The sequence below is a fragment of the Zootoca vivipara genome, chromosome 10, assembly GCF_965207765.1.
Source record: "Zootoca vivipara chromosome 10, rZooViv2.hap1.1, whole genome shotgun sequence".
NCBI lineage: Eukaryota > Metazoa > Chordata > Lepidosauria > Squamata > Lacertidae > Zootoca > Zootoca vivipara.
In genome coordinates, this window is record NC_142593.1 from 527,190 (window position 1) to 550,667 (window position 23,478).

Here is a 23,478-nt window from a genome sequence, read left to right on the forward strand (position 1 = left end):
ATTTTAATTTTTAATTTTACTGCTGGTTGAATATTATAAACACCCAAACACAATTTTTAAAATGTAGTTAGCACTCTTTCTCAGGTAGTTGAAGTCCAGCAGAAAAGACTTGGACCAAAGCAAGGCCACTAAGAAACAAGGGGGAGATGCCAGCGTTCTCTAGTGAACCTCAGGGTATTTACAAGGCAATACCTCCCCCCCCCTCAATAAAGAGAGCCCAATGGGGACTGAGCATACTTAGTCCCCTCCAGGAGCCATAAAATGTGGAGTGTCAGTTTGAAAAGAGAAAGGGACTAAGAAGGAGAAGAAGCAGAATGTGGATTTGATATCCTGCTTTATCACTCCCCGAAGGAGTCTCAAAGCGGCTAACATTCTCCTTTCCCTTCCTCTCCCACAACAAACACTCTGTGAGGTGAGTGGGGCTGAGAGACTTCAAGGAGAGTGGGGCTGAGAGACTTCAAGGTCACCCAGCAGCTGCATGTGGAGGAGCGGAGACGCGAACCCGGTTCCCCAGATTACGAGTCTACCACTCTTAACCACTACACCACACTGGCTCTAAGAGAGGGAAAGGGGCTGAGCTGGCCGGCTTGAGCCCCATAGATGGCATAGCTGGCTGCTGGTAGCCTGAAGAGCAGCCGCTCCCCTGTTAAAAGAAGAGGATGCAGGGCACAGGGCAGCATTTTGTTTCAGGTCGGGGGATCTAGCTATCAGTGTTTGATTGTAACTTCTATATTTACCTCTTGGACTTTTTTGTAAGTAAAGCGGCCTAATTGGCAGCATAATAAGTTTAAAGCACTACTTTATGTGTGGTGCACTTTTTCAATGGCCAAGGCATGGAAGCAAACAGTATCAGCTGTCAGGAGGATTTGGTTTTAACCCCCTTTTCTGGTCTTATCTCTGTGCCCTTAGAGTACACTAGTGTAATAAAATGAATGTTGGGGAGTATACTCCTACCACGTGGACGCATCACAGCATTTGCCAGACCAGCCATTTGTTTGCAGGGATTCTGCGCCTGGACTTCACTTGAATTTACAGGCCTTCCTCCAGCTGATCTACTGAAACTGTTGCCAAGTAGGCAGATTCAAGGCCGGCCAGCCAGCCAGCCAACTGCAGGATAGTAAAGTACAAGACAAACAACTGACCTTCTTTGGCAGTAATTTACCTCAGGCCACTGGCATAATCTCTGTAAGTTTTAGGAGCAGCAGTGTCCCATCACTGCAAGCTTGTGAGTATGCCTAATACTTGCCCTGCCCCTAGGGAACATTATGGTTTCCATCCATAGAAGTAGAGCTCTGGAGCTCTGTTTTTTATTTTCTTCCAGAGCAGGGCTAAGACAACATGGAGCTTTCCAGGTGTCGCTGAGCTCCAGTACCCAGCATCTCTGACCATTGGCCATGTTGATTGGGGATGGCAAGAGCTGGAGTCCAAGACCATCTGGAGAACCACACGTTTTCCCATCTGTGCTCTATCTAGAGCTCTTGGTCAACAGTGTTTCCTGGCAAAATACAGGGCTGTTGTTAACCTGCTCTGTCTTCCGCTCCCCATTTCTGTTTCCCCATAGGACCCATTTTCCCTCTGCAGAAGCTGAACTCTGAGCGCAATTGGCACCTTGCTTACCAAGCTGATATGTGCAAGAAGGTGAATGCAAGTCGTTTTATTTTATTGGATTTTCTGCTACTCTGTGGGCATTATTAATAATCCTGTTGACTGCCTCCATTTCTCATCCTAGAAACCACTGTTATACCAGAAATGCTTTGGAAGGGAAGCTGAATACCTGGGCACTTGTCACAATGAGAAGCAGAGGTTGGCTGTAATGGCCAAATACCTGAGCAAGTTCAGTAGAAGGAAATAGAAAACTGCTCTTCAGAAAACATGGCAGGGACAGTTTGGCAGACTGCTATATTCATGAAGGCATCTAGATAAGCTTTCTTGTATAAACCAGAGGAAAGCAATGTGTTGCCAAAATCTATCCAACATCATATCTAAAGGAGGTGTTTCACAGTAATCTAATGAAAACAGATGCACTTTTACCTCCTGACACTGGTGTGGATGTGGGATTCACCACCTCCGTAGAAATTCACACAGGTACAGAATGGTCACTGGGCTGCTGGGCTGCATCCCGTCTGTGCTTTCTCATGGCTTTCCTTCCTTGTCAAGGAGCAGAGAGTGAACTTCCCAGGAAGTAAATATGGTAGCACCTGCTTTTTGCACCTGACCCATCTAATTGTTTTTTTTCTAAATAAAATTTGTTTTGGTATTGGTCATCTCTGTGAATCTGTTACAGATACTGCTCCACTACATCATATCTCAAAACTCGTATTTTTTGAAATTATCCTTCTGTCACTTTATATGAAAACCACCACTGTTAAATATATAAATGGTCACTAACACTAGGCACCCACCCACCCTGGTTTCTGACCTCAGCAATGTTATTCTCTCCACCTACCATTTCCATAGAATGAAGATGTCCTTATTAATAATGGCTTATTTGATATTTGCAGAAATGTTTCTGTATACTACATTTCCACATGGCACTACTAGAGTATCTGGGCACATTTTCTTGGACCTTCAAAGTCTGTTGTAATAGTTGTTTTCACAAATGTGCAGAGGCCACAGACATATGAGACTGCCAGTTACTAATACTGTGGTACCTCCGTTTTCGACCGTCTTGGAAGTCAAAAGTTTTGGTTTTCGAATGCCAAAAACCCAGAAGTAACTGCTTTGGTTTTCGAACGCTTTTCAAAAGTCAAACATGCCACGCGGCTTCCGTATTGAGTTTTCCGGAAGTAAATGCTTCAGTTTTTGAACATTTTGGAAGTCAAATGATCTTCCGGAACTGATTACGTTCGAAAACCGAGGCACCACTGTACTTGGTATTTAACCACCACCAGTCCCTCAATAAGAACCCCATGTAGCACAATGAATACAATTCTTTCCATGGGATTTGTATAAATCCATTTTTTTGTACGTATATCCTTTGTATTGTGAGCTGAGGTCGGGCTTTTCCATTATGGTTTCCCTGCCCTCAGTAATCTGTTGCTCTGATGGGACTCTAGAGTCTTTAGGTGGTGAGAAAAAGGGTTATTTTGTGAAGAAGAGGGAGGAGAAATCCAAAGGGCAGGGAAAGGAAGGCAATATGTTTCCTTTGGCATTAGGGAATAGTGATCCTCGGAGGCATAACATTTTCATGTCCTGTGCACTTAGCCCACCATGAGTCCAGTGAACTTGCAGATGCCTGGAATGCCCTGCTGTTTTGGGAAACATCTGTGCCTAGCAGTGTCCATTCACTAGCTCAGTCTCTTCTGTAGGGAAGGGAGGAGGAAAGCTGTGGCCTTCCAGATGTTTGACTCCCATCAGTCATTGCCAGCATGGCCAACTTGCCCAATGGTCAGGGAAGAAGAGAGTTATTGTCCAATAACATTCCTGTGTGGGAAATACAACCAATTCCCGCTGTGCTCTGCTTATCTTTTTTAACTGCCATCCAACAGTTGCTAGCAGGTCAATGAGGACTTAGGAAGAGAAGGGTAGTGTGAGGGACAGGGGATATCGCGAAGTCCCTCCCCTCCTGAGTTCAAGCCCGTCCCCGAGCAAAGGGGAAAGCAGGGAGAGTTCCGATTCCAGTGGGGAAGCAGGAAGTCGTGTCCGAGGCTCAGGCAAGGTAGAGGAGCCAGGGTCCCAGGTGGGACAGGAAGGGGCAAGTAAGGGGGGAAGACCCATCCCCCCAACTCCAGAATTACGCAGGAAGAGGAGGGGCAAGAGGATGGGTCTGCCAAAGCTTTTGTGTTGGAGAAAGACGCGCCAAAAGCCATTAGGAGGTTCTGAAACCGACTGACAACATCGCTCCGTGTAAATAGCAATGACTTGAGCACTGTAAATACGCAGCACCAATAAAAGAATAAAATGCAGAGCTGCGTAGCGTCGTTACTCTGAAGTAGTCCACTCCGGCCACTGTGACAGCAACCTCCTAATCATTTTTGGGCTACTTTGGAGTTGCCGGGATGAGCGTGTCAGAGGCGGAGAAGTGGCGGCAGATCGCTGAGCAAGCCCAGCTAGAACTGCAACAGCTGTCGCTGCAGGCGCAGGGAGAATTGAAGGCAGCTAAAGAGGAGACTAAGAAGGTCCAGGACGACCGGCTACAACTTGCGGAACAGGTGAGAGAGCTCCAGGAAAAAGAGCAGCATTTAAGGGCGGTGGCGGTAGACCTCCAAAACAAGCTGGATGCAGAGAAAAACAAGGCGGGAGGGGCACCCCAAGTCCAAGTGCTGCCAGGAAGGAGAGCCGGGACCCTAGTAAGCAAGTTCAATGGAGACCCGAAGGAGTTTCAGGGCTTTGAGACTGAGATTGTGTATGCTCTTGAGCTGCACCACGATGAGTTCCCTGATGATGAGCACAGAGTAGCGTTTATTGTGGAGCACCTTACAGGGGCGGCCAGGGAGTGGCTAAGACCGTTAATTGCAACAAGGAATCCTTGCATGAAGAATGTCAAACTATTTCTAGAAGGTTTGAAAACGATGTATTCGTCCGATAGTCATATGGACCAGACTAAGGAGGAACTTCATAATTTACGCCAAGGAAATATGACAGTTCGCGCGTATTGGGCGAAATTCACCATGCTGGTGCACAGATTGGGGTGGGATCTGGAGTCTGCCCCAATGCAAGCGGCGTTTTACTTGGGGTTGCATGAGGAGGTGAAGGATGAGCTCTCGAGAGGTCCAAAGCCCAGTAATATGGATCAACTGAGCAAAGCGGCTCTGGCGGTGGGGGTGAGGCAGGAATCCAGATGGAGCGACAAGCAAGCAACGCGCGCAAAGCGGGCTTGGTTCCCACGGTCGCAGGAGAAGCCACTCCCTCAACAACCCTTTCAAGCCACGCCTGGGGCCAGTCAGGACCAGGAACCCATGCAGATTGATAGCGCGCGCGCGCGGGCTTTTCAAACCCCAGCGGCGCCAAGACGCAAGGAGGGAAGGGGTGGGAATTGCTTTCTCTGCAACTCCCCCCAGCATCTCGTCAGAGACTGCCCACATCGCAGGGAGTGGCAAGGAAAGGCGGGAACGGTTGTGCCCTCCCCCACTGACGCAGCACCACAGCAGGGAAACGGGAAAGCCTGGCTGCAGGAGACAAGGGGCGGCAGCCAGGCACAGTCAGCAGACAACAGCCCCAGCCCACCCACCCGCACAGAGAGGAGCAGAGCCAGCCCACCCCTCCCAGAGCAGGAGTGGTTCTAGAAGTGACGCTCACGCTCCCAAATGGCTATCCATTGACGGTCCTCGCCCTAATTGACAGTGGTGCCTCAGCCAACTTCTTCTCGAGAAACTTTGCAGAAGAGCACCAGATCCAGCTTCTGCAGCTGGATTTTCCTCTGCACGTGGCAACCATTGACGGCAGAGAGCTGCTGGGAGGGGCCATCACTCATCAAACCCCCCCCATGAGAATGACGGTTGGAAGGCACTCAGAGACACTGGCATTCAACGTCACCACCATCTCAGACCCCCCAATCGTTTTGGGCATGAGCTGGCTGGCGCGCCACGACCCCTCCATAAGTTGGCATCAGAGATGCATCACTTTTGGATCGGACTTTTGCCTGGAACATTGCATGCAGCACCAACCAGGGGAGGGGCCTCCGATAGCCACGGTGGCCACCATGCACGTCAAAGGGGGTGAGGCGATACCCAAACCATACTGGGACCTGCAGGAGGTCTTCAGTGAAGCGGAGTCCGACCACCTGCCCCCACACAGGCCTTTTGACTGCCAGATCAACCTGGTGCCTGGGGCAACTATACCCCCAGCCAAGCTGTACGCCATGTCAGACCAGGAACTGGAGGATCTGCGCGCTTTTATCGACAAGAACCTCAAGCGGGGGTTCATCAGAGAAAGCAAGGCAGCAGGGGGCAGCCCGGTCTTCTGGGTGGACAAGAAAGACACGCAACAGCGCCGTCTTGTGGTGGATTTTAGACGGCTGAATTCGGTGACAGAGCCAGTGGCTTTCCCCATGCCCAGAGTGGATGATCTCCTGACAGCGGCACGCAGAGGCAAGATTTTCACCAAGCTAGACCTGAGGGGGGCGTACAACTTGATCAGGATCCGGGAAGGCGATGAGTGGAAAACCACGATGTTCACGCCTCTGGGCTCTTTTGAATATCTGGTGATGCCCTTCGGGTTGCAAGGGGGCTCAGCATGCTTCCAGGCCTTCATGCACCACGTCCTGGGGTCCCTACTCTTCAGGAAATGCTTGGTCTTTCTGGATGACATCCTTATTTACTCCAACGACCCAGTGCAGCACGTGAAGGACGTCAGGGAGGTGTTACAGCGCCTGAAGGAGAACCACCTGTATGTGAAGCTGGAGAAGTGCAAGTTTCACACCAAGGAGGTGGACTTCCTGGGCTACAAGCTGTCAGACAAGGGGCTGGCAATGGACAAGGACAAGGTGCAGACCATCCTGGACTGGCACAGCCCCAGGACGCGCAAAGATGCCCAACGCCTACTAGGCTTTGCCAACTTCTACAGGAAGTTCATCAAGAACTTCTCTCGAGTTACGGCTCCCATCACTGACTGCCTGAGAGGCAAGCAGAAGTTCAGGTGGACACCAGAGGCGCAAGCAGCGTTCGAAAGCCTCAAGAGGGTGTTCGCCTCAGACCAGAACCTGTTCCACGTGGTTCAGGACGCGCCCCTACGCATTGAAACAGATGCTTCTGATAAGGCTGTGGGCGCCATTTTGTTGCAACTGGACGCCAACAGAGAGTGGAGACCCTGTGCCTTCTTCTCCAGGAAGTTGACCCAGCCCGAGCGAAACTACACAGTTTTTGATCGGGAACTTCTTGCGATCCACGCGGCGTTCCAGCACTGGAGACACTTCCTGGTGGGCGCCAAGCACCCCATCCAGGTGTGCACAGACCACAAGAACCTGGAGTTCTGGAGAACTGCCAGGGTGCTCAACCAGCGGCAGATACGGTGGGCGGAGTTCTTCTCGAACTTCAACTTCTCCATACACTACATCCCAGGAGAGCAGAATGTCAGGGCGGATGCCCTCTCCCGCAAGCCAGAGTACATGGAGGAGGAGGCGCCACCAGCCCCAAGGCACATTTTCCCCCCGTCGGCATGGTCCTGCGGAGCAGCAGTGGTGAGCGAGGCAGAACTCACAGCACTGACGGCAGCGGATGAATTTGCCAACCGCATCTTCAGAGAACTGAGAGGGGGGAGGGAGCAGGCAAAAGACTTTGCAGAACGCAGAGGGCTGCTTTTCTACAAGGGTGCGCTGTACCTACCCACCACCCAGCTTCGACGTACGGTCCTCAAGCAGATGCACGACAACCCTACAGCGGGGCATTTTGGAAGGGACAAGACCACTCACCTAGTCATGAGACACTTCTGGTGGCCAGGGGTGAGGGAAGATGTTCGAGACTATGTAAGGGGCTGTACCACCTGCCAGCGGGCGAAGGTGGTCAGAGCAGCGCCACCAGGGTTGCTGGAGCCCTTAGCCACACCACACAGGCCGTGGGAAGTGGTGTCCATGGACTTCATCACAGATCTGCCTTCGTCCAGGGGTAAGACTGCAGTGTTGGTGGTGGTGGACCTCATGTCCAAAATGTGTCACTTTATACCGTGTGCCAGGGCAGTCTCGGCAGAAGAGACAGCCAAACTGTTTGTTGATCACATTTTCAGACTGCATGGATTACCTTTAAGGGTTATTTCGGATCGTGGCCGCCAATTTGTTTCCAGGTTCTGGCGGCGGCTCATGAACCTCCTGCAGGTGGAGGTCAGCTTGTCGACGGCTAGACACCCGCAGACCAACGGACAAGCGGAGAGGGTCAACGCCATTCTGCAGCAGTACCTGAGATGCTACGTCAGCCAGCGGCAAACGGACTGGGTGGATCGCTTGCCACTAGCAGAATTTGCCTACAACAATGCAGTGCACGTCTCCACAGGGGTGTCGCCCTTTAAGGCCAATTACGGGCGCGACCTCAGATCTTTCCCAGAGAGGGAGAGGGAGGAGGAGGAGGAGGGCCCACAGGCTGAGGATTGGGCAGAGGAACTGGAGACGGTGCACCAGCAGCTCAGAGAACACTTGGAGAGGGCCAAGGAAGCGTACAAAAAGGGGGCAGATCGCCACAGGCGACAAGGGGAGGTCATCAGGGTGGGGGACAAGGTGTGGTTGTCCTCGGAGGGCCTTCCCACCAGAGGGAGGTGCAAAAAGCTGGCACCCAAATGGCTGGGCCCCTTCACGGTCACGCAACAGGTCAACCCGGTGGCATACAGGCTGGCACTGCCAGAGGACATGAGGGTGCATCCAGTGTTTCATAGATCGCTGCTGTCGCCGTACAGGGAAAGCAGCAGGCTCAGAGACAGCGAACAAACCCCCGAGGGAGGGGGGGAGAGGGAAAGCAGGGAGCAACTCAATGAGGCCACGGCCATCCTGGATTCAAGGTGGGGGGTGGGGGGCCTGGAGTACCTCATGGCATGGGAGGATGCTCCACCGTCCCAGAATGAATGGGTTCCCGCCACTCAGATACAGGAGGAATTCTTGGTGGAAGAATTTCACGCCCTCTTTCCCCACAGACCCAAGCCCTGGCACATGGAAAGGGAGGGGGAGGAGGAGGAGGCACGGGAGAACAGCTCACCATGGCGCTGGGAAGCGGAGTTTGAGGAACCAGAGGATGAGGTATGGGTGTCGCCAAGATCCACCCAGTCAGAGGAAGGAGCAGATTGGCAAAACATTTTTACCCCCACCAGCTCTGACGCCACGGACTTTTTGGGATTCCCGTCCTCCCAGGCGGAAGGGGGGGGCTCGCAGGACTGGGGGGAGGTGTTCACACCAACGGGCTCGGAGAGCACCGAGTTTTTAGGCTTCCAGTCGTCACCGACACATGGGGGGGGCCTGGGGAGGGGTGAAGGAGAGCTTGGGAGGGGGGTGGATGTGAGGGACAGGGGATATCGCGAAGTCCCTCCCCTCCTGAGTTCAAGCCCGTCCCCGAGCAAAGGGGAAAGCAGGGAGAGTTCCGATTCCAGTGGGGAAGCAGGAAGTCGTGTCCGAGGCTCAGGCAAGGTAGAGGAGCCAGGGTCCCAGGTGGGACAGGAAGGGGCAAGTAAGGGGGGAAGACCCATCCCCCCAACTCCAGAATTACGCAGGAAGAGGAGGGGCAAGAGGATGGGTCTGCCAAAGCTTTTGTGTTGGAGAAAGACGCGCCAAAAGCCATTAGGAGGTTCTGAAACCGACTGACAACATCGCTCCGTGTAAATAGCAATGACTTGAGCACTGTAAATACGCAGCACCAATAAAAGAATAAAATGCAGAGCTGCGTAGCGTCGTTACTCTGAAGTAGTCCACTCCGGCCACTGTGACAGGTAGTTTGTTTGCTTTGTGTTTCAGAGAATCCTGCTAGTCATAAAGAAGAGCACAGAAAATCCCCACAGCTCACATCCATTTTCCGTTAGCTGCTGTCTATGAAATATTGGATCATAATATTTTCCTGGCGGTGGAGTTTGGTTAATACATGTGGGTTATGCGTTGTCTTTCTATTGCCTGTGTACATTCTGACACAATGAATGCCCTGAGCCCTTGAGGATTTCCAGCCCATTGCTCACCTTGGTTTCCTCCGCTGCCGCCCCCCCCCCCAAGGTATGTGCTATTTCATCTATCTGCATAAGCAGGAGTCAGGGTAAATCTGACACAGACGTCTTTCATTACAAGAGAAGTCTGCCATTCTTTCTTTAAAATAATATTGTGCTTCATTCTTGGATTCAGTTCGTCAGGGACATAATATGACTCTTCCCTTGCGCACAGCATAATGCAGGTGTACTTATTCTAGCAGAGGGTTTGTCACACACCCCATTCTGTCTAGCAAAATTTAGTCTTGGAGTTGACCATAGAAAATCCAGTGCCCGGAATTCAAAGGACATCTGCCTAAGGGCATTGTGTGCCCAGTCCTTGTTATTTTTCTTTGAAAGTGACCAGAAACCATGTGCTGCCTTCTGTTCATTCAGCAGAACTCCCTCCCAGATGAGATTAGACAGGGACCTTCATTCTGGACTTTGGGCATATGACTAAGGTAGTGTTTGGCTTTATGATAATTAATAATTGTTTTATTGTTCCATTTTCTCCGGAATGTTTTATGTATACTGTTAAGAAATGTGTTATATAAATGTCTTAAATAAATTAAAATTAAAATTAATGGTATTTGGGAGGCATTTTGATTATTGACTCTTGGGGAAGAAGAGCTTAAAATACACTAATGGCTATCGTGGCTGCAATCCTGCACCTACTGAGCTGGAAGTCATCCAGACCTGACTCAGTGGGGCTTACTTCTGAGTAGGCACATATAAAGAGGATTGTGCTGTCGTTTTGTAGGCGGGTGGAGTGCTTTGTACTCCAGTGGAGTGCTGTGAAGATCACCTCAATGGTCCCAGTGGTGACAAATGAAATGCTCAGAAAATCCCATGAATGGAGGATGAGGATCTGGGAAGTGGCAGTTTGGAGATCTGGTTTTGCTGAAACAGGGTATTGGATCTCCATTGGAGCTTGTCTGAGTGTTATCCAAAGTTGCATTTACAGGCCTGCCCAGTGAATGCTCTCTCAGTGATACAAATGGTGTTCCAGATCCGTGCAAGCCATCAACATTTTTTGCTTCATCTGTTTGACTCCCAGGTTGGGCCCAAGTGTGGATACTGCTCCACAATACGCCCCTCAGTACTTTGTCTTGGTTAGGTCAGCAGAAGAGAGGACTTCTCTCATAGCAGAAATGTTGTGAGGTATCCCCAGGCGACCGGTAACAGTTGTCTGGCCACATAATGAGATGCCTTAGTTTTCTCCTTGATTTGTTAGCTGCTTCTGATGCTACCAGTTCACCTTTTATAATACTACTGTTATGAAATAATGGGAGGAATTCAACATCACATGAAGGTGATCGTTCTGTCTAGGCAAGCATTTCAGCTTTCCAGGTGGCGCAACCCCTCCGCCTTCCCTGCACACTGTTCTGGGGGTGCTCTGCCCCCCAATCCAATTGGGGGTGGGATGCAGGGAAAGGAGGGGGGAAGCCCCATTGCACAGGGCTTCTGCTGATGGGACTCATGTTGAATCCCGCCCAATAATTAGACAATCATTCTCCTATTTCTAAGCCCTCACAGGGAATGAGGTTTAGATCCTCCCAGATCTATTAATATATATTTTTGTCTTCTTTTACCAGGCCTACTAGCCTGCCAGTACATATTTGCATGGACACATCTCTAGCAATGTTTCTCTTTAGCATGGATCAATATGAGTGAGTTTGCACCAGTGAGTCAGCACCGTTCTGCAACTGTGATATTTATTTCTAAATTAATAAAGGCTGAAGGGTGATAGCATCCCCACTCCAGAAACACAGCGGGTGGTTGGAAGGGTTAATGAAGCAATCCCAGGCAGCCACTCCCACATTCTTAACTACTGTTGTGGAGATATATGGCAGAAACTAAAGAGGGAAAGTTGCCTAAAATGAACAATGAGGTGAAGTCTGAAAGATCCAGCTTTGCTATGGGGAAATATTACTTTCAAAGTGTTATTTCCAATGTGTAATGTAATGTAATCTAGAGCCAGATTAGAGAAAAATTGGGGAACTAACAGACAAAGAAAAACAGGAAAGTTGAGATGCAGCGGTTGGGTAAGGAAAACACAAATAGGGCGAAACAAAATTAAAAAATTCCTTCCAGCAGCACCTTAAAGACCAACTAAGTTTTTTTATTTTGGTATGAGCTTTCGTGAAGAAGTGTGCTTAGTTGGTCTTTAAGGTGCTGTTGGAAGGAATTTTTTAATTTTGTTTCGACTACGTCAGACCAACACGGCTACCTACCTGTAACTAAAAATAGGGCGGTGATTCAAGTTTTAGGCCTTCTAGCTGTAACAGGTGGGGGCTCCATCACAAAATTCTCCATCACAGAATCCTCCTCCAATGTTATTTTGCTCACACTTGTGGAAATGATTCTGTATCCAGGCAGTGGGGGGGGGGGAGTAACGCAGCCCTTGCATCAAAGTACAACTTTATTTTGAATTCTCTAAACCCTACTAAATTGGTTCAAAAATAGAAAGGCACTGGCTGGTACCTCTCTCCACAGAGGGTTCCTGTCTAGTCCTGAAAACAAAAACGATCAATGTGGCTTGGAAGCAAGGAAATGAGTGGAGAGAGAAGGTAAATGGAGTCTAGCTAAAGCCTAGGTCAAGGGAGGAAGAGCCTGCGCCTGAGGCTCATCAGGGGGCCTAGTGCATCTCGGAAAGAGTCTGTGTAGGGCAGCCCAAAGACTGACATGTGGAGACGCTTGGAACAGTCTGTGTGCAGAGGACTGAACCAGAGTGGTGTGTAGCAACTTCAAGAAGGAAGTGCACCCATTTATGTGGAAAAAAACGATACCTTACTGCCTCACCCTGAATGTATGTGTGGGTAGGGGGGCTTTTTTCACAAAGGCTCCAGGCTTGTACCTGAGTGATATTTCACAATAGATACCAATGGAGTGTTCCTGGGACATCCTGAGTTGAGTTAATTAACTGTCATGCCACAGGGTGAAATCCCAGCCATAAAGGTGTGTTTTCTTAATCAATTTTTAGCAAGATACCATTGTCTTTACTGAAAAGGCATGAATTTGGAAGGTTTCCTGTAATGTAAAAAGGAATACGCCAGACCTAATTAACCCTTGCTTAAAGGGGATGGCCATGGACTTCTCGGAACACACTTAATTTAATTTGGGTGAGAGCATTTACTCTCAGTGGGGGATACCCACAATTCAGCCAGTTATTTGTTGTATTAGATGTGGCACTGGATTGAATTGGGGGAATGTGCAGCTTCCTGCCTGTGACCATCATGTGCTGGGATTCTTGCTGACTCACCCAAGGGGGTGTTCTGTGTCCACCCCAATGATGCTCCTCACTCAGGGCAAGGCCTAAGGACGCAGGGACTCTGGGCGGGGGGGGGCACAATTCCCGCTGAACCAAGCTTCTCAGCAACAGTGCCTCTCATTTTGCTTCTTCGGTTTATCACCTCTCTGAGCACATGGGCTCAAAGCTGCTATTGTGATCCTTTAGCTTTAAAACCATTTCCAGTCATAAATACAATATATTTAGGGGGTTTCATGTTAGAGTTCAATGAAACACCCACCAATCCCCATTGCATTTCTCCTGGGACTCAATAGGAATCTCAGAGTTGGATCACAACCTGGCCTTCTCCCCTTTACCCTGCCTCAGGGGGAAGGTTTTAAGTCCAATCCTTGGAAGTTAATAAATTCCTGTCAAACTGCAGGCAAATTAACTGCATCACCGTTCTCTCAATGGGGGAGATCAACTTCCTGTTTTAATCTCCCGTGGCCAATTCCTTTCAATTAATTTTTTTAAAAAAAAATTCTTTCCCTTACCCATGGTGTCCAATGTCTTCAAATCCTTTGTTTTGGGAAAAATCCACCGCTCCTCCGCTGCCAGCTCGGAGCTTCGCTGTGAGGGTAGCGATTTGCTCGAAAATGGCGACTCTGCACTCCGCTCGCTCTCGGGGCTCTTAAAAGAGCTTACCGGGGAGCGGAGGAGTCACTTTTGGGTGCAGCTGAGCTCTCACGTCCCCAGAAAGCTCAATCTGGGGTTTTTTGGGGGGGTCCGTGGCGCTCTTGCGGCTCCCCCCTCCCTCACAGTGCCAGGAAACTTGGAGCTTGAGGATTCCTCGCTGATCATTGCTGGCGGTAACCGGAAGTCCCTAACTGGGATTTCAGTTAGGCTACAGCATAATGTCTGAGGCAGCTCCTGGATTCCTAATAGTCACAGTTTGCATTTTGTGGTTTGGTTTTGCTTTGCTTTTGGAAAACAAGTTTCTAGTCCATGGGGTTCTGGAGTTGTATTTGAGAATATGCCGTCATCTGAATTCAGCGGTCCTTTGTGGATACAGGGACACCGTGATGCACACACCCAGCTTGGCAGGGAAGAAGGTGTGGCTCTGTGCACAAACCCTTTTACATGTGCAGATCTCCTCATGCTGTTGAATTGGAAAGTCCACATTTGCTGAAGCCCCGAGTGTACATTGCTGTGCCAACACAGCTCTGAAAAGGCAAGCAGCTCTTTTGCCCTCTGCAAGTTTTCTCTGCCCTTAAAAATCAACAACTCCATAAGCCTTCTTGCCGAACTTCTACATGTGTTCATTTATTCAGCTTTACAGAAAAATAAGCAAATGTGCATATGTACATAGTCTGATTTGCATAACATACTGAGAGCAGAATATAAATTTTCCTGATACAAATCAGTATCTTGCCTTGCCACAGAATCTGGATAGTTCAGGCCTAAGTAGGAGCAGTCCCTTTGTCCAGGTTCAGCTTGCTGCCCACTGAGAGGCTAAAATGTTATTTTGAGATCTTGTTAAATGATGGGTTTGGAAAGATTGGAAGCAGCGAGTGGGTATGGATATCTGGCAGGTTATATCATCTTCACAGATTCATAATGTTAATGTTAGTGTCTCTGAGAACAGTCTGTTGGCGTAAAAGCTATTCCTGATGGTTGTTTGCTCCCCGTAAATGGTTTAGGTAGCATTTGTCATTAGTTATGTGCTTTGACACCCTCAATCACATCTGTCCTTGTTGATGTATCAAAGGCGATTGGTGGGGAGGGGGAGGGGCAGTTCAATTTACTTAATCAGATCCGCCAGGGCAATAGATAGAGCAGATTTGTTTTTCTCTATTTAGTTGGGATATGGGATCCTTTTTAGTCTCATTCCTCACAGCGATGGTTGACTTTATTATGATGCCAAGTGACGAACAGTCAACCAGCTCATAAATACAGAAATAATTAATGACATCTACTTCTTACAAGCTGCTGGTGCACATGAAAGAGATGCTGGGAATAAAATTAGCACAGGTTTGTAGAGATGATTCATAGAAAACTAAGCTCTCCTTGTTCGCAATCTTTGGCTGGCACTGCATGGCATCCATCCAAGTGGAATGTTCGGAAGACCTTGCAGTAAATGATATTCCAACCAACATTACATTCCACTTCTGTGTTTAACAACAAAACCTATTCATTTTTGGCAGTGATTGAGGAAAATATCTCACTGTTTGGGTGAGTGCTGAAAACAAAAAAAGTCAATAGAGCATGGAAGGATTTAGAAGTTTGACTTTCTTGGTAGCTGCCACATATATGAGGGTCAACTATTGCAGTGTCCCAAGCACACTCTATTTTGAGGGCCATCTTTCTGGGATGCGTCTATAATCCACCCTTTAGCACATTTAATTTAGAAATCCTGTGCATGTTTGCTCCAAAGGAAATCTCAGTGAGGAGGTGTGTAGAACATTGCAGTCTGAGAACTACAATAGATGTTTCCTTCCAGCAGCCACATATCAGTGCCCAGCTATGCACACTTAAATTCCATAGAAATCGCAGGGGCAGACATTGTCCATAACTCCGCACTGAATAATTGCTGTATTGTTTTAAAGGGATGGCTTTATTGTGTATTTTAATGAAGGATGTTTATTATTTTAATATAAGTGTAGCTGGTTTTTATACTTTGTGAACCACTTGGGCACCTATTTTGGCATTAAGTGGTATATACCTTAATTAATTAATTAATTAATTAATTAATAGGCCCATCTATTTAGATCAAGTTTCAGGTACTACACTGGAGTAGTGTTGGAGCATTCTATCAGCTATATTATTTGGCTGGTCTCACAACTTTGAATCTGAGAAGTGCATTTCACAATATTCTTAATATGTACAGAATTTTGAAATGCTGAAGATGTTCCTGTATGGGGTGTGAGAAATTATGTCATGGTGACAACAATGCTAACTGAAATCTAGGACTCTTAGTTTCTTTCATGGGTGTTCTGACATTATTGTTATTATTTTGTCCACACCAGGTGAGCTGCTTTTTTAGGCCTACTGTTCTCAAGCTTTTAGCTTAATATTTTTTCAGGCCTGGATATATAGACCCGAAGGTTCCCTTCCTGGGACAGGAAAAACTTTGGATCCAATCCTGAGTTGTCCTCCTATATATAATTAATTGTTACTATTTTTTATACAGTATACCACTTACATGCCAGAATGACTTCTAAGTGCTTTACAACTATAAAATCAATCATAAGATCCACACAAAATTAAAACACACTTTAAGGATTCCAGTGAGGCATTAAAGCATCCTTAATTAAAATGTACAAGACTCCAGGCAAGTTAAAAAGTACAACAATTGAAACAGTGAAAGCACAGTTGAAACAATGAGACCAGAAGTTTAGTTCTGGGGAATCCAGAGGTGTCCCAGTGGCCAGAAAAGGGTGCAGCTGATGCACAAGAAAGGGCTGCCTGGCGCTCTTCACCACAGAGGCTGCCTGGGCCTCCACTGGCAAATATGGTGCCAAGAGCCCCCAAAAGCAGGATACCTGTCCTTTCAGGGGGAGTGCAACACCTTCCAGAAAAGCCAGACTCCTCCGTTCTCAGGCTTCTGAACCACTTGCGCAAAGTGTCTCTGTCTAAGCAGAATTCAGCTCCCGTCTGCTGACCTTCATCCACTCCACCGGTTCAGCTTGTGCCTATTGGATTTAATAGAAAAACTCTGTGTCATCAGCATAGCAATGTCACTGTGCCCCAAGCCTCCTGAAGGGATCTCCCAGAGGCTTCACTGGCTAAGTAGTATGGGGAATGGAGTTGTGCTTTGCAGCACCCTGCTCCCCAGCTGTAGACCTCTGGTTCCCCAGGGCTATTCTCTGGTACCAGCCATGAGGTAGGAGCAAAACTACAGTAGCACAGTGGCTCCAACTCTCAAGCCATGGAGATGGTCAGTGGCATCAAAAGTCCCCAAGAGATCCAACAGCAGCGGTCGGATTGCACACCTTGTAGAAGGACCAGGGCATGAACCCTGATGGGAACGAGTCCAGATAATCTGTTTCCTCATGAGCCCCTTACCTTGTCCCCAAAGGAGATGTTAGAGACTGGGCAGAAGCTGTCAAACACCTCAGGGTCCAGCAAGGGCTTTTGCAGGAGCAGGCATGAAGGACAAGCTCACCTCGTGGCAATCCATAATGTGGATGGAGTGCTCATCTTGGAGGAGTTGGACTCAGGTTGTTCATGTTTTCTGTGAAGGCCTAACAGTGTCTGCATTTGGTGTGTCTGACCAAAGTTGGCTCAGACTTGCCTTTACTTTTAATAATATATATTTGCAGGGCGTGGGAGCGAGGGAAAGGACGCAAATGCCTCCAGACCCGGCCAGAACACAAACTGAAAAACAATAATAAGGAAGGATGAGTTGTTTATTATTTTTAAAAAATTGCAAGGTGTTTTTGTTTCTCCTAGGTGGTTTCCAAATTGAAATTGCTGTGAAGGATGACAAAGGGTTGGAGTAGCATTTTAGGCATGGCTTGCTGGCTTCCTGCCTCTTAAAGTAATTAGGTCACAGTAAGATCCTTGGTCATCATGCCCTACTGACATAGAACTGCCCGGAAGTTGCAGGTTAAGACAGCAATCCTAAGCTCCTGGGGAAGGCTGGCTGCCCTGGAATTTCCTCCCTGTCAGCAGAGGCAGAAGTCGGCTCCACTGCCACCAGTGGGAGGCGAAAAAGGTTAGGGGGGGGGGGTGTCGAGGAAACTTTGAAGCTACAGTTGTAAAGCCCTTCTGTTCTCCCTCCCACCACCCCATGATCATAAAACTACACCAACCCTGAGCCTGGCAGAGCTTAGGATGCCATGGCGCCTCCACTGTGGGATCTCCCACTGACCTGTATAGGATAGCTTTGCCCAATTGTAGTACGAGATAATCACTTTGGGTATCTCTTAGTACTGTATTGGAAATGAAATGCTATGGATCTGAGTGTGGATGAGAGAAGTTGTAGCCCTGTGGTAGAGGTCATATTCTTAATATCTGATACAAATAGCTGCTCAGCAGCTTATTTGGAAACATCACATGGTATGACAATTTGGAACTTAGTGCCAGAATAGGGCTGTCTGACCTCTTGGCCAGGCAAAGCAGCTGTTCCGTGTCTCTCAGTAGTATTTTAACTGGAGATGCCATTGTTGGGGTTTAATGCAGTTCAGGCTTTTGATTCCTGCTACACTTTTTGCAGTGATAGTACAATAATTTGTGAGACACCTAACACATTTTGTTCACAGCACCTGCTTACCTTAATGGAGCATCCTCTAAGTGTTACCTATGCTGAAATACTTAAATATATCTGATGACCTTCTAAGCCAGGTGTGGGGGAACCTTTGACCCTGCAGATGTTACTGAACTACAACTCCCAGCATCCTTGGCTGTTGGCCGTGCTTGCTGGGGGTGATGGGAGTTGTAGCTGAGCAACATCTTGGGGAATAGCCAAAGGTTATTCTAAGGAATCAAATGCTAGGATTTAAACAACCAGCTTTAGTTATAATAATAATTTGCTTCCTTTAACTGCTTTGTTTCTTCTTTCCCTTCCCACAGGTGAGCGACCGTTCCCTTGCACATGGCCCGATTGCCTTAAAAAGTTCTCCCGCTCTGATGAGTTGACACGACACTACCGAACCCACACTGGGGAGAAGCAGTTCCGATGCCCACTCTGTGAGAAGCGGTTCATGAGGAGTGACCACCTGACAAAGCATGCGCGTCGCCACACCGAGTTCCACCCCAGCATGATCAAGCGATCTAAAAAGGCCAGCTCTGCCTCCTTTTGAATAACAGACTACAAGGGGGGTGGGGGGGTGGGGAGACGACCATTGTCGAGAAAGGCATAACTGATCAGCACAAATACGTCCGCCAGTGTACAGAAATATTCCCCTACTTGCATTTTCAAAGCACATGTAGCCGGAAGATTAACATTTTCGTCCTGTCCGCCCTGCTATGCTACCAACAACAGTCTTAAATCAGTCACTGCTGGGGGGGCGTTGGGGGGGGGGATCAGCAGAAATAATGCAACTTTTCTTTTTGTAGTTTAAATAATTGACACTGGTGTATATATGTCTGACTGGTGGTTTGACCTGTGACACCACAGTAGTGATTCCAAGCTCTTTGTGATTGCTGTGTCATGGGCATGTTTTGTTGACTAATGTAATGCTGCTTGTATTTAAATGAAAACAAAAACGACAAAAAAAGTTTAGTACAACCACTTTCCAGCTCACTTAAGTAAAGGAAAAAGAACAGAAACCCAACTCCATAGCACATGTTTTAGAAGAAGATTCACTTCCCTCTGTGTGTGTCTCTCTCAATGATCCATCCTGTTCAAGACTGTTAAGAAAAAACCATTACATCTGTTGCTCTTATTAGCTGACGTACAAAAGAAGAAAAAAGAAGGTGAAATTTATACTGAAGAAGAACTGTTCTGTATAACCAAGTCTTTTTTTTAAAAAAAAAGAGCTACACTTTTGTTTATATGTTGCTCTTTTTTTGAGTGAAAACATGCATACAAACCAATGACTAAGCAAAAAGGAAAACAAGATATAAGCTTGTGTCATGTGTTTCTGTGGCTCTGATCTTCATTTGCCATTTGGGTATATTTGTGAAAAAGTCATTGTAGAGAATGTGGAAGAGGTATGAGACCAACAGCAGTGCCCCCACTTCTAGCTGACTTTCATCTGAAAACGATGTACCGTACTGTACTCTAGAAATACCACTAACAGTGCTTTATTCTGCTGCGTTTCATTGGAAGGGATGCATAAGCAGCACCCACCATCCTTATAAGCTACCACTTTTGTAAAGGTTTTTCCTTATGACTCCCCCTCTCTCTGAAAGGTGCATTCTCGTCAGCCAGTGGGAACTGTGTGCATTTCTTGAGGGAACAAAACTTTCCCCCTCTCCTTACACAACATTCTCTATGCTAACTGAGACAAGACAAGAAGACTTGTTGGGTTTTTTAAAACCACTTTCCAAGAGACTTCTACCTTTTCATAAATTGCAGCTGTTGTACAGAATATGGGAAGAAAACAAACAAACAACAACAACGAGGTAATTAAACCTACCACACAGGGGGTATGTCAAAATATTTATTAGGACATGAACTCTGCCATTATGTACATTGTGATCTTACCCCGTGTGTTAAGCTTGATACATTGAATGATAATGGCAATATTTCGTCTGTTAATGCTAAGGCTTGCTCTTTGAAAACAGGAGTGAAAGCGTCCTTGGGAGAACCCCTTGCGTCTAGCCAAGCCGCCATCTTCATCAATGTTAAAGCATTAACTTTCCCTCCCCCATCTCTTGTAATGGTGGAGAATTATGTTTACAGACTTTCCCCCGCTACCCAGAAACATTCTACTGGTTCTATGTTCTTTACTCCTCCTTCGCACGGAGAGAGAGGTGCAGCTGTCCTATCTAGGGCCAGATTCATCCCTGACATAATCACCCTGCAGCCAGTGGAATTATACTGGGATCAATTGGCCCCATCTTTGTAAAGAATCTGTACATACAACTCTTGTAAAGTACACCTGCAATGGCAGAATCTTCTTGTTTCACCTGATAAAAAGCTAGCTTCCTAGAAAAAAATAAAAATAAACAAACATCTCAGAGAGTAGAGTATTCTACAATCGTCCGTGGCTTCCAGCACTTAGAACTCAGTATGCATCTAGCATTTTTAACCTGTGTGGTTCATTATTTTAAAACAAAAACAAAAACTCTTGTCTATGCGAAGAGAATGGCTTCTAAATAAAGGTGTTAGGGGCACTTGAACAATCTATGGGATTTAAAAAGCAAAAAGGGATGAGTTTTCTTCAGTGAAGACGTGTCAGGTAACCAAGCACACTTTCTACCTCCGTTTCAGCTTTTTGAAACGTTTTATTTTACGATAAACCAAAATTAATTTCTGGTGTTCAAAATACATCATAGGGATGTTTGTTCTTCCTTATAAAAACAGGTAGCCTGGCTATTTCTATTGCTCTAGTGTAAAAAGTATTCTGCTTTTCCAGTACTGTTAATGCTGCCTTGTTTGATGGGGGTGAGGATTGTCAAGTGCTAGGCCAGCCACTCACAACATGGGATTATTCCAGCCAACCTCCCCTTCTATCCAAGACCAGGTCTCAAGAGCCTCTGCTCTTGGTTAGTCCTGCTCCTTCAACAGTCACTAGAACGATAGACTGTTGCTCTGAGGTAGGACAAATGCAGTATTAGCGAAATAGAGCCTGGATGCTGAATGCTGTTATTTCACCTTGACTGTAAAGCAAGCCACAGGCACATGAACATCCCCTCCTTGACAAATAATCAGGTCTCTTAGGCACATGAGAAACTGCCGTGGGGCTGCACAGTGATTAGGGCACTTGCCTCCTTTTCTGATGGGTGTGGGTTCATTTCCTTGATCTCACACTGCATAGTCATCTCCAGCCCACCAGGAAGATTATAGTCTGGACCCTTGAGTTGGAAAGTCTATGGTGGCTGAGCATTGGCCTGCATTCAGCTAAGTAGTCCTGCCAGCAGAAGTCCACCCCAGGACTTCCCTGCTCTGCTCTCCTCTGCGCCCCCTGTGGGGGGGCCCTGCATTGGTTCAGGGGAGCCCCCAGAGAAGTCGACAGGCAGGTGCAAGAGGCAGATCGTTCCATCAGGTGAGCAGAAAGGCTTGTGCAGGTGGAGCTTAGCTCTGGGCTGAATTCTTCCCAGTGTGCTCACCACATTGCTCCTTTGTGTAGGTTACAGAAATGGCGTTGCCTTAACCACATCAGCCAAGCAGGTTCTAATGATGCATCTGCTGTGCCCTAAAATGTAATTTCGCACAGCTTTTAGGCATAATATGTTTTGAAGCAAAACCAACATGTGAATTATGTTCTTTCTTTAAAAAAACATTCTTGGGTGCTAAGCCTACCATGGAATGTATAATCTTAAATTTAGGTTTGTTCCCTTAATAGATCTTCCATCTATATTTTTTAAATTGTGAAGCCCTTCATTGTCACTGCAGTGACGCATGCATGACCACGCTGCTTACTGGTGGCACCTGTCAGTGTGGCCACAAATTTATGGTGGGTAGGTTGTCTGACTTGCAGGTGAAGGGTTTTGTCACCACAGCACCTGCACTTAAGTGTGTTGAGCAGCAAGAAGCAACATTTCAGTTTTGCTAACAGACAACCCAGTCACCACAAAGAGCCATTGTGGCTGCACTGAGGGGGAGCAGTTGCCACCCCCACATCAAGCAGGGCCATAATTTGTACCAGTTCTTGGGCCACAGGTGAACATGGGAATGCTTCCTATGTTACTTTGAACAGATGTGGGTGTGCATGAGAAGGTCTTAAAAGGGTTGATCCACATGTTTTATGGCAAGCAGAGTTAAGGATGGTGCTTCTTTGCTGTGATTCAAGAGAAGAAGATAATTTGCAAGGAATTTTCTTTAACCCCCACACCACTTTCTTTCCTCCCCAAGCCACATGGGGAAAACTAGGGTGTGGTGGCTTAGAGAGGAAATCAGTGGCCAGGATTAGTGACACGCTTGTCCTGTTTCTTCCTTGCAAATTATTCCTTCTCCCTCTTGCTGCAGAGAAGCAGGGATAAGGGTTTCTGGCCCTGTGATTGCTGACAAACATGTATATAGGCCCAAATATGCATAAGAATGGTTTGTGAGAAAGGTAATTTCACCTGCTCATGCCCCAGAAAAGGCACATACAGGGCAAGCCGCAGTGGGATCAGGAATCTACTCTCGGAAGCAGAGGCCTGTATCTTCAGCTGTGGTTCTCAACACACTTGAAAGCAAGTTTCATTGAAATCCATGGGACTTGATTCCAATTCAATATGCTTCGTATTGGGGTGCAGGTCTTGCTTCTTAGGAGTCTTCCAAAAGTAACCTCAGAAGCTACCCAAAGTTTATTAACCACTAACAAAATCAAATGAAAAATAGGAAATGTTTGTCTCTCTCGGTGTAAAAGCAAGCAGTAAATTTCATGCTCAAACTTGACAATGCAGTAAAATCAGTTATTATTGGTTCTTAACAAAAGGGAGTTTAGAAAGAGATTTTTTTCAGGTGTTGAGAAGAACAAAAGATCGTTTTCTGAGAACATTTGCCACGTTACTCTGGAAATTCTTAGGAGTGCTGGTGTGAAGACGGCTCCTCTCCTCACTTCAGAAAGACCATTCTAGAGAAGCCATGGCTTTAAAACTATAGCTATACAACATTTGTGAACAATTTTGATGACTTATATACAGGTCTCTTTTCTGTTGGCTGATGGACTTAGCCCAGTATGCACCAAACCGGACATACTCTTCAAATGCTGTTTTACTACAGATTAACAATCTGTAACACTGTAAAATACCAACCTTTACAAGTTTAATCCATTTTATTTTTGTACAGTATTCGTATCCTTTCTAAGTTATTTTCCTGTCCTGTTTTTGTAAATCACATGAAATTGTAAAAAAGAAAAAAGTAGACATAGGTGTTTTTGTACATATGTATATATAAATTGTCCAATAATAAAAAATAAAATAAACAAAACCATGTTACTTGGAATGATTTGCATCCATAAATGACTGCACAGAATTTAGCGTCAGCTTTATGCCCAAGTGAGGATTTGAACCCTTATCTCCCTGTAATGGTTAATCCAGCACCAACCACTACACTACACTGCCTCTCA

At 46.9% G+C, this 23,478-nt stretch overlaps 1 protein-coding gene across 16 annotated transcripts in view; it reads left to right on the forward strand.

The window, feature by feature from the left end:
* KLF9 (KLF transcription factor 9) overlaps window positions 1-23,478 on the forward strand; it is a 619,671-nt gene that overhangs the window by 11,981 nt on the left and 584,212 nt on the right. For 4 of the 16 annotated variants that reach the window (XR_004691554.3, XR_015946205.1, XR_015946206.1 and 1 more), the window contains 2 exons: window positions 1,562-1,638; window positions 1,730-2,262. The exons of 1 other annotated variant lie outside the window; for it this stretch is intronic. Coding sequence is in view for 5 of the 15 variants with exons in the window: in XM_088653143.1 (XP_088509269.1) it covers window positions 1,562-1,638; window positions 1,730-1,852 (200 nt within the window). In the remaining 10 variants the exon portion in view is untranslated. Of the gene's footprint in view, window positions 1-1,561; window positions 1,639-1,729; window positions 2,263-9,978; window positions 10,044-18,385; window positions 23,340-23,478 lie in introns of those variants that run through there. 11 more of the 16 variants (XR_015946202.1, XM_088653144.1, XM_088653145.1 and 8 more) reach the window with 11 other exon arrangements.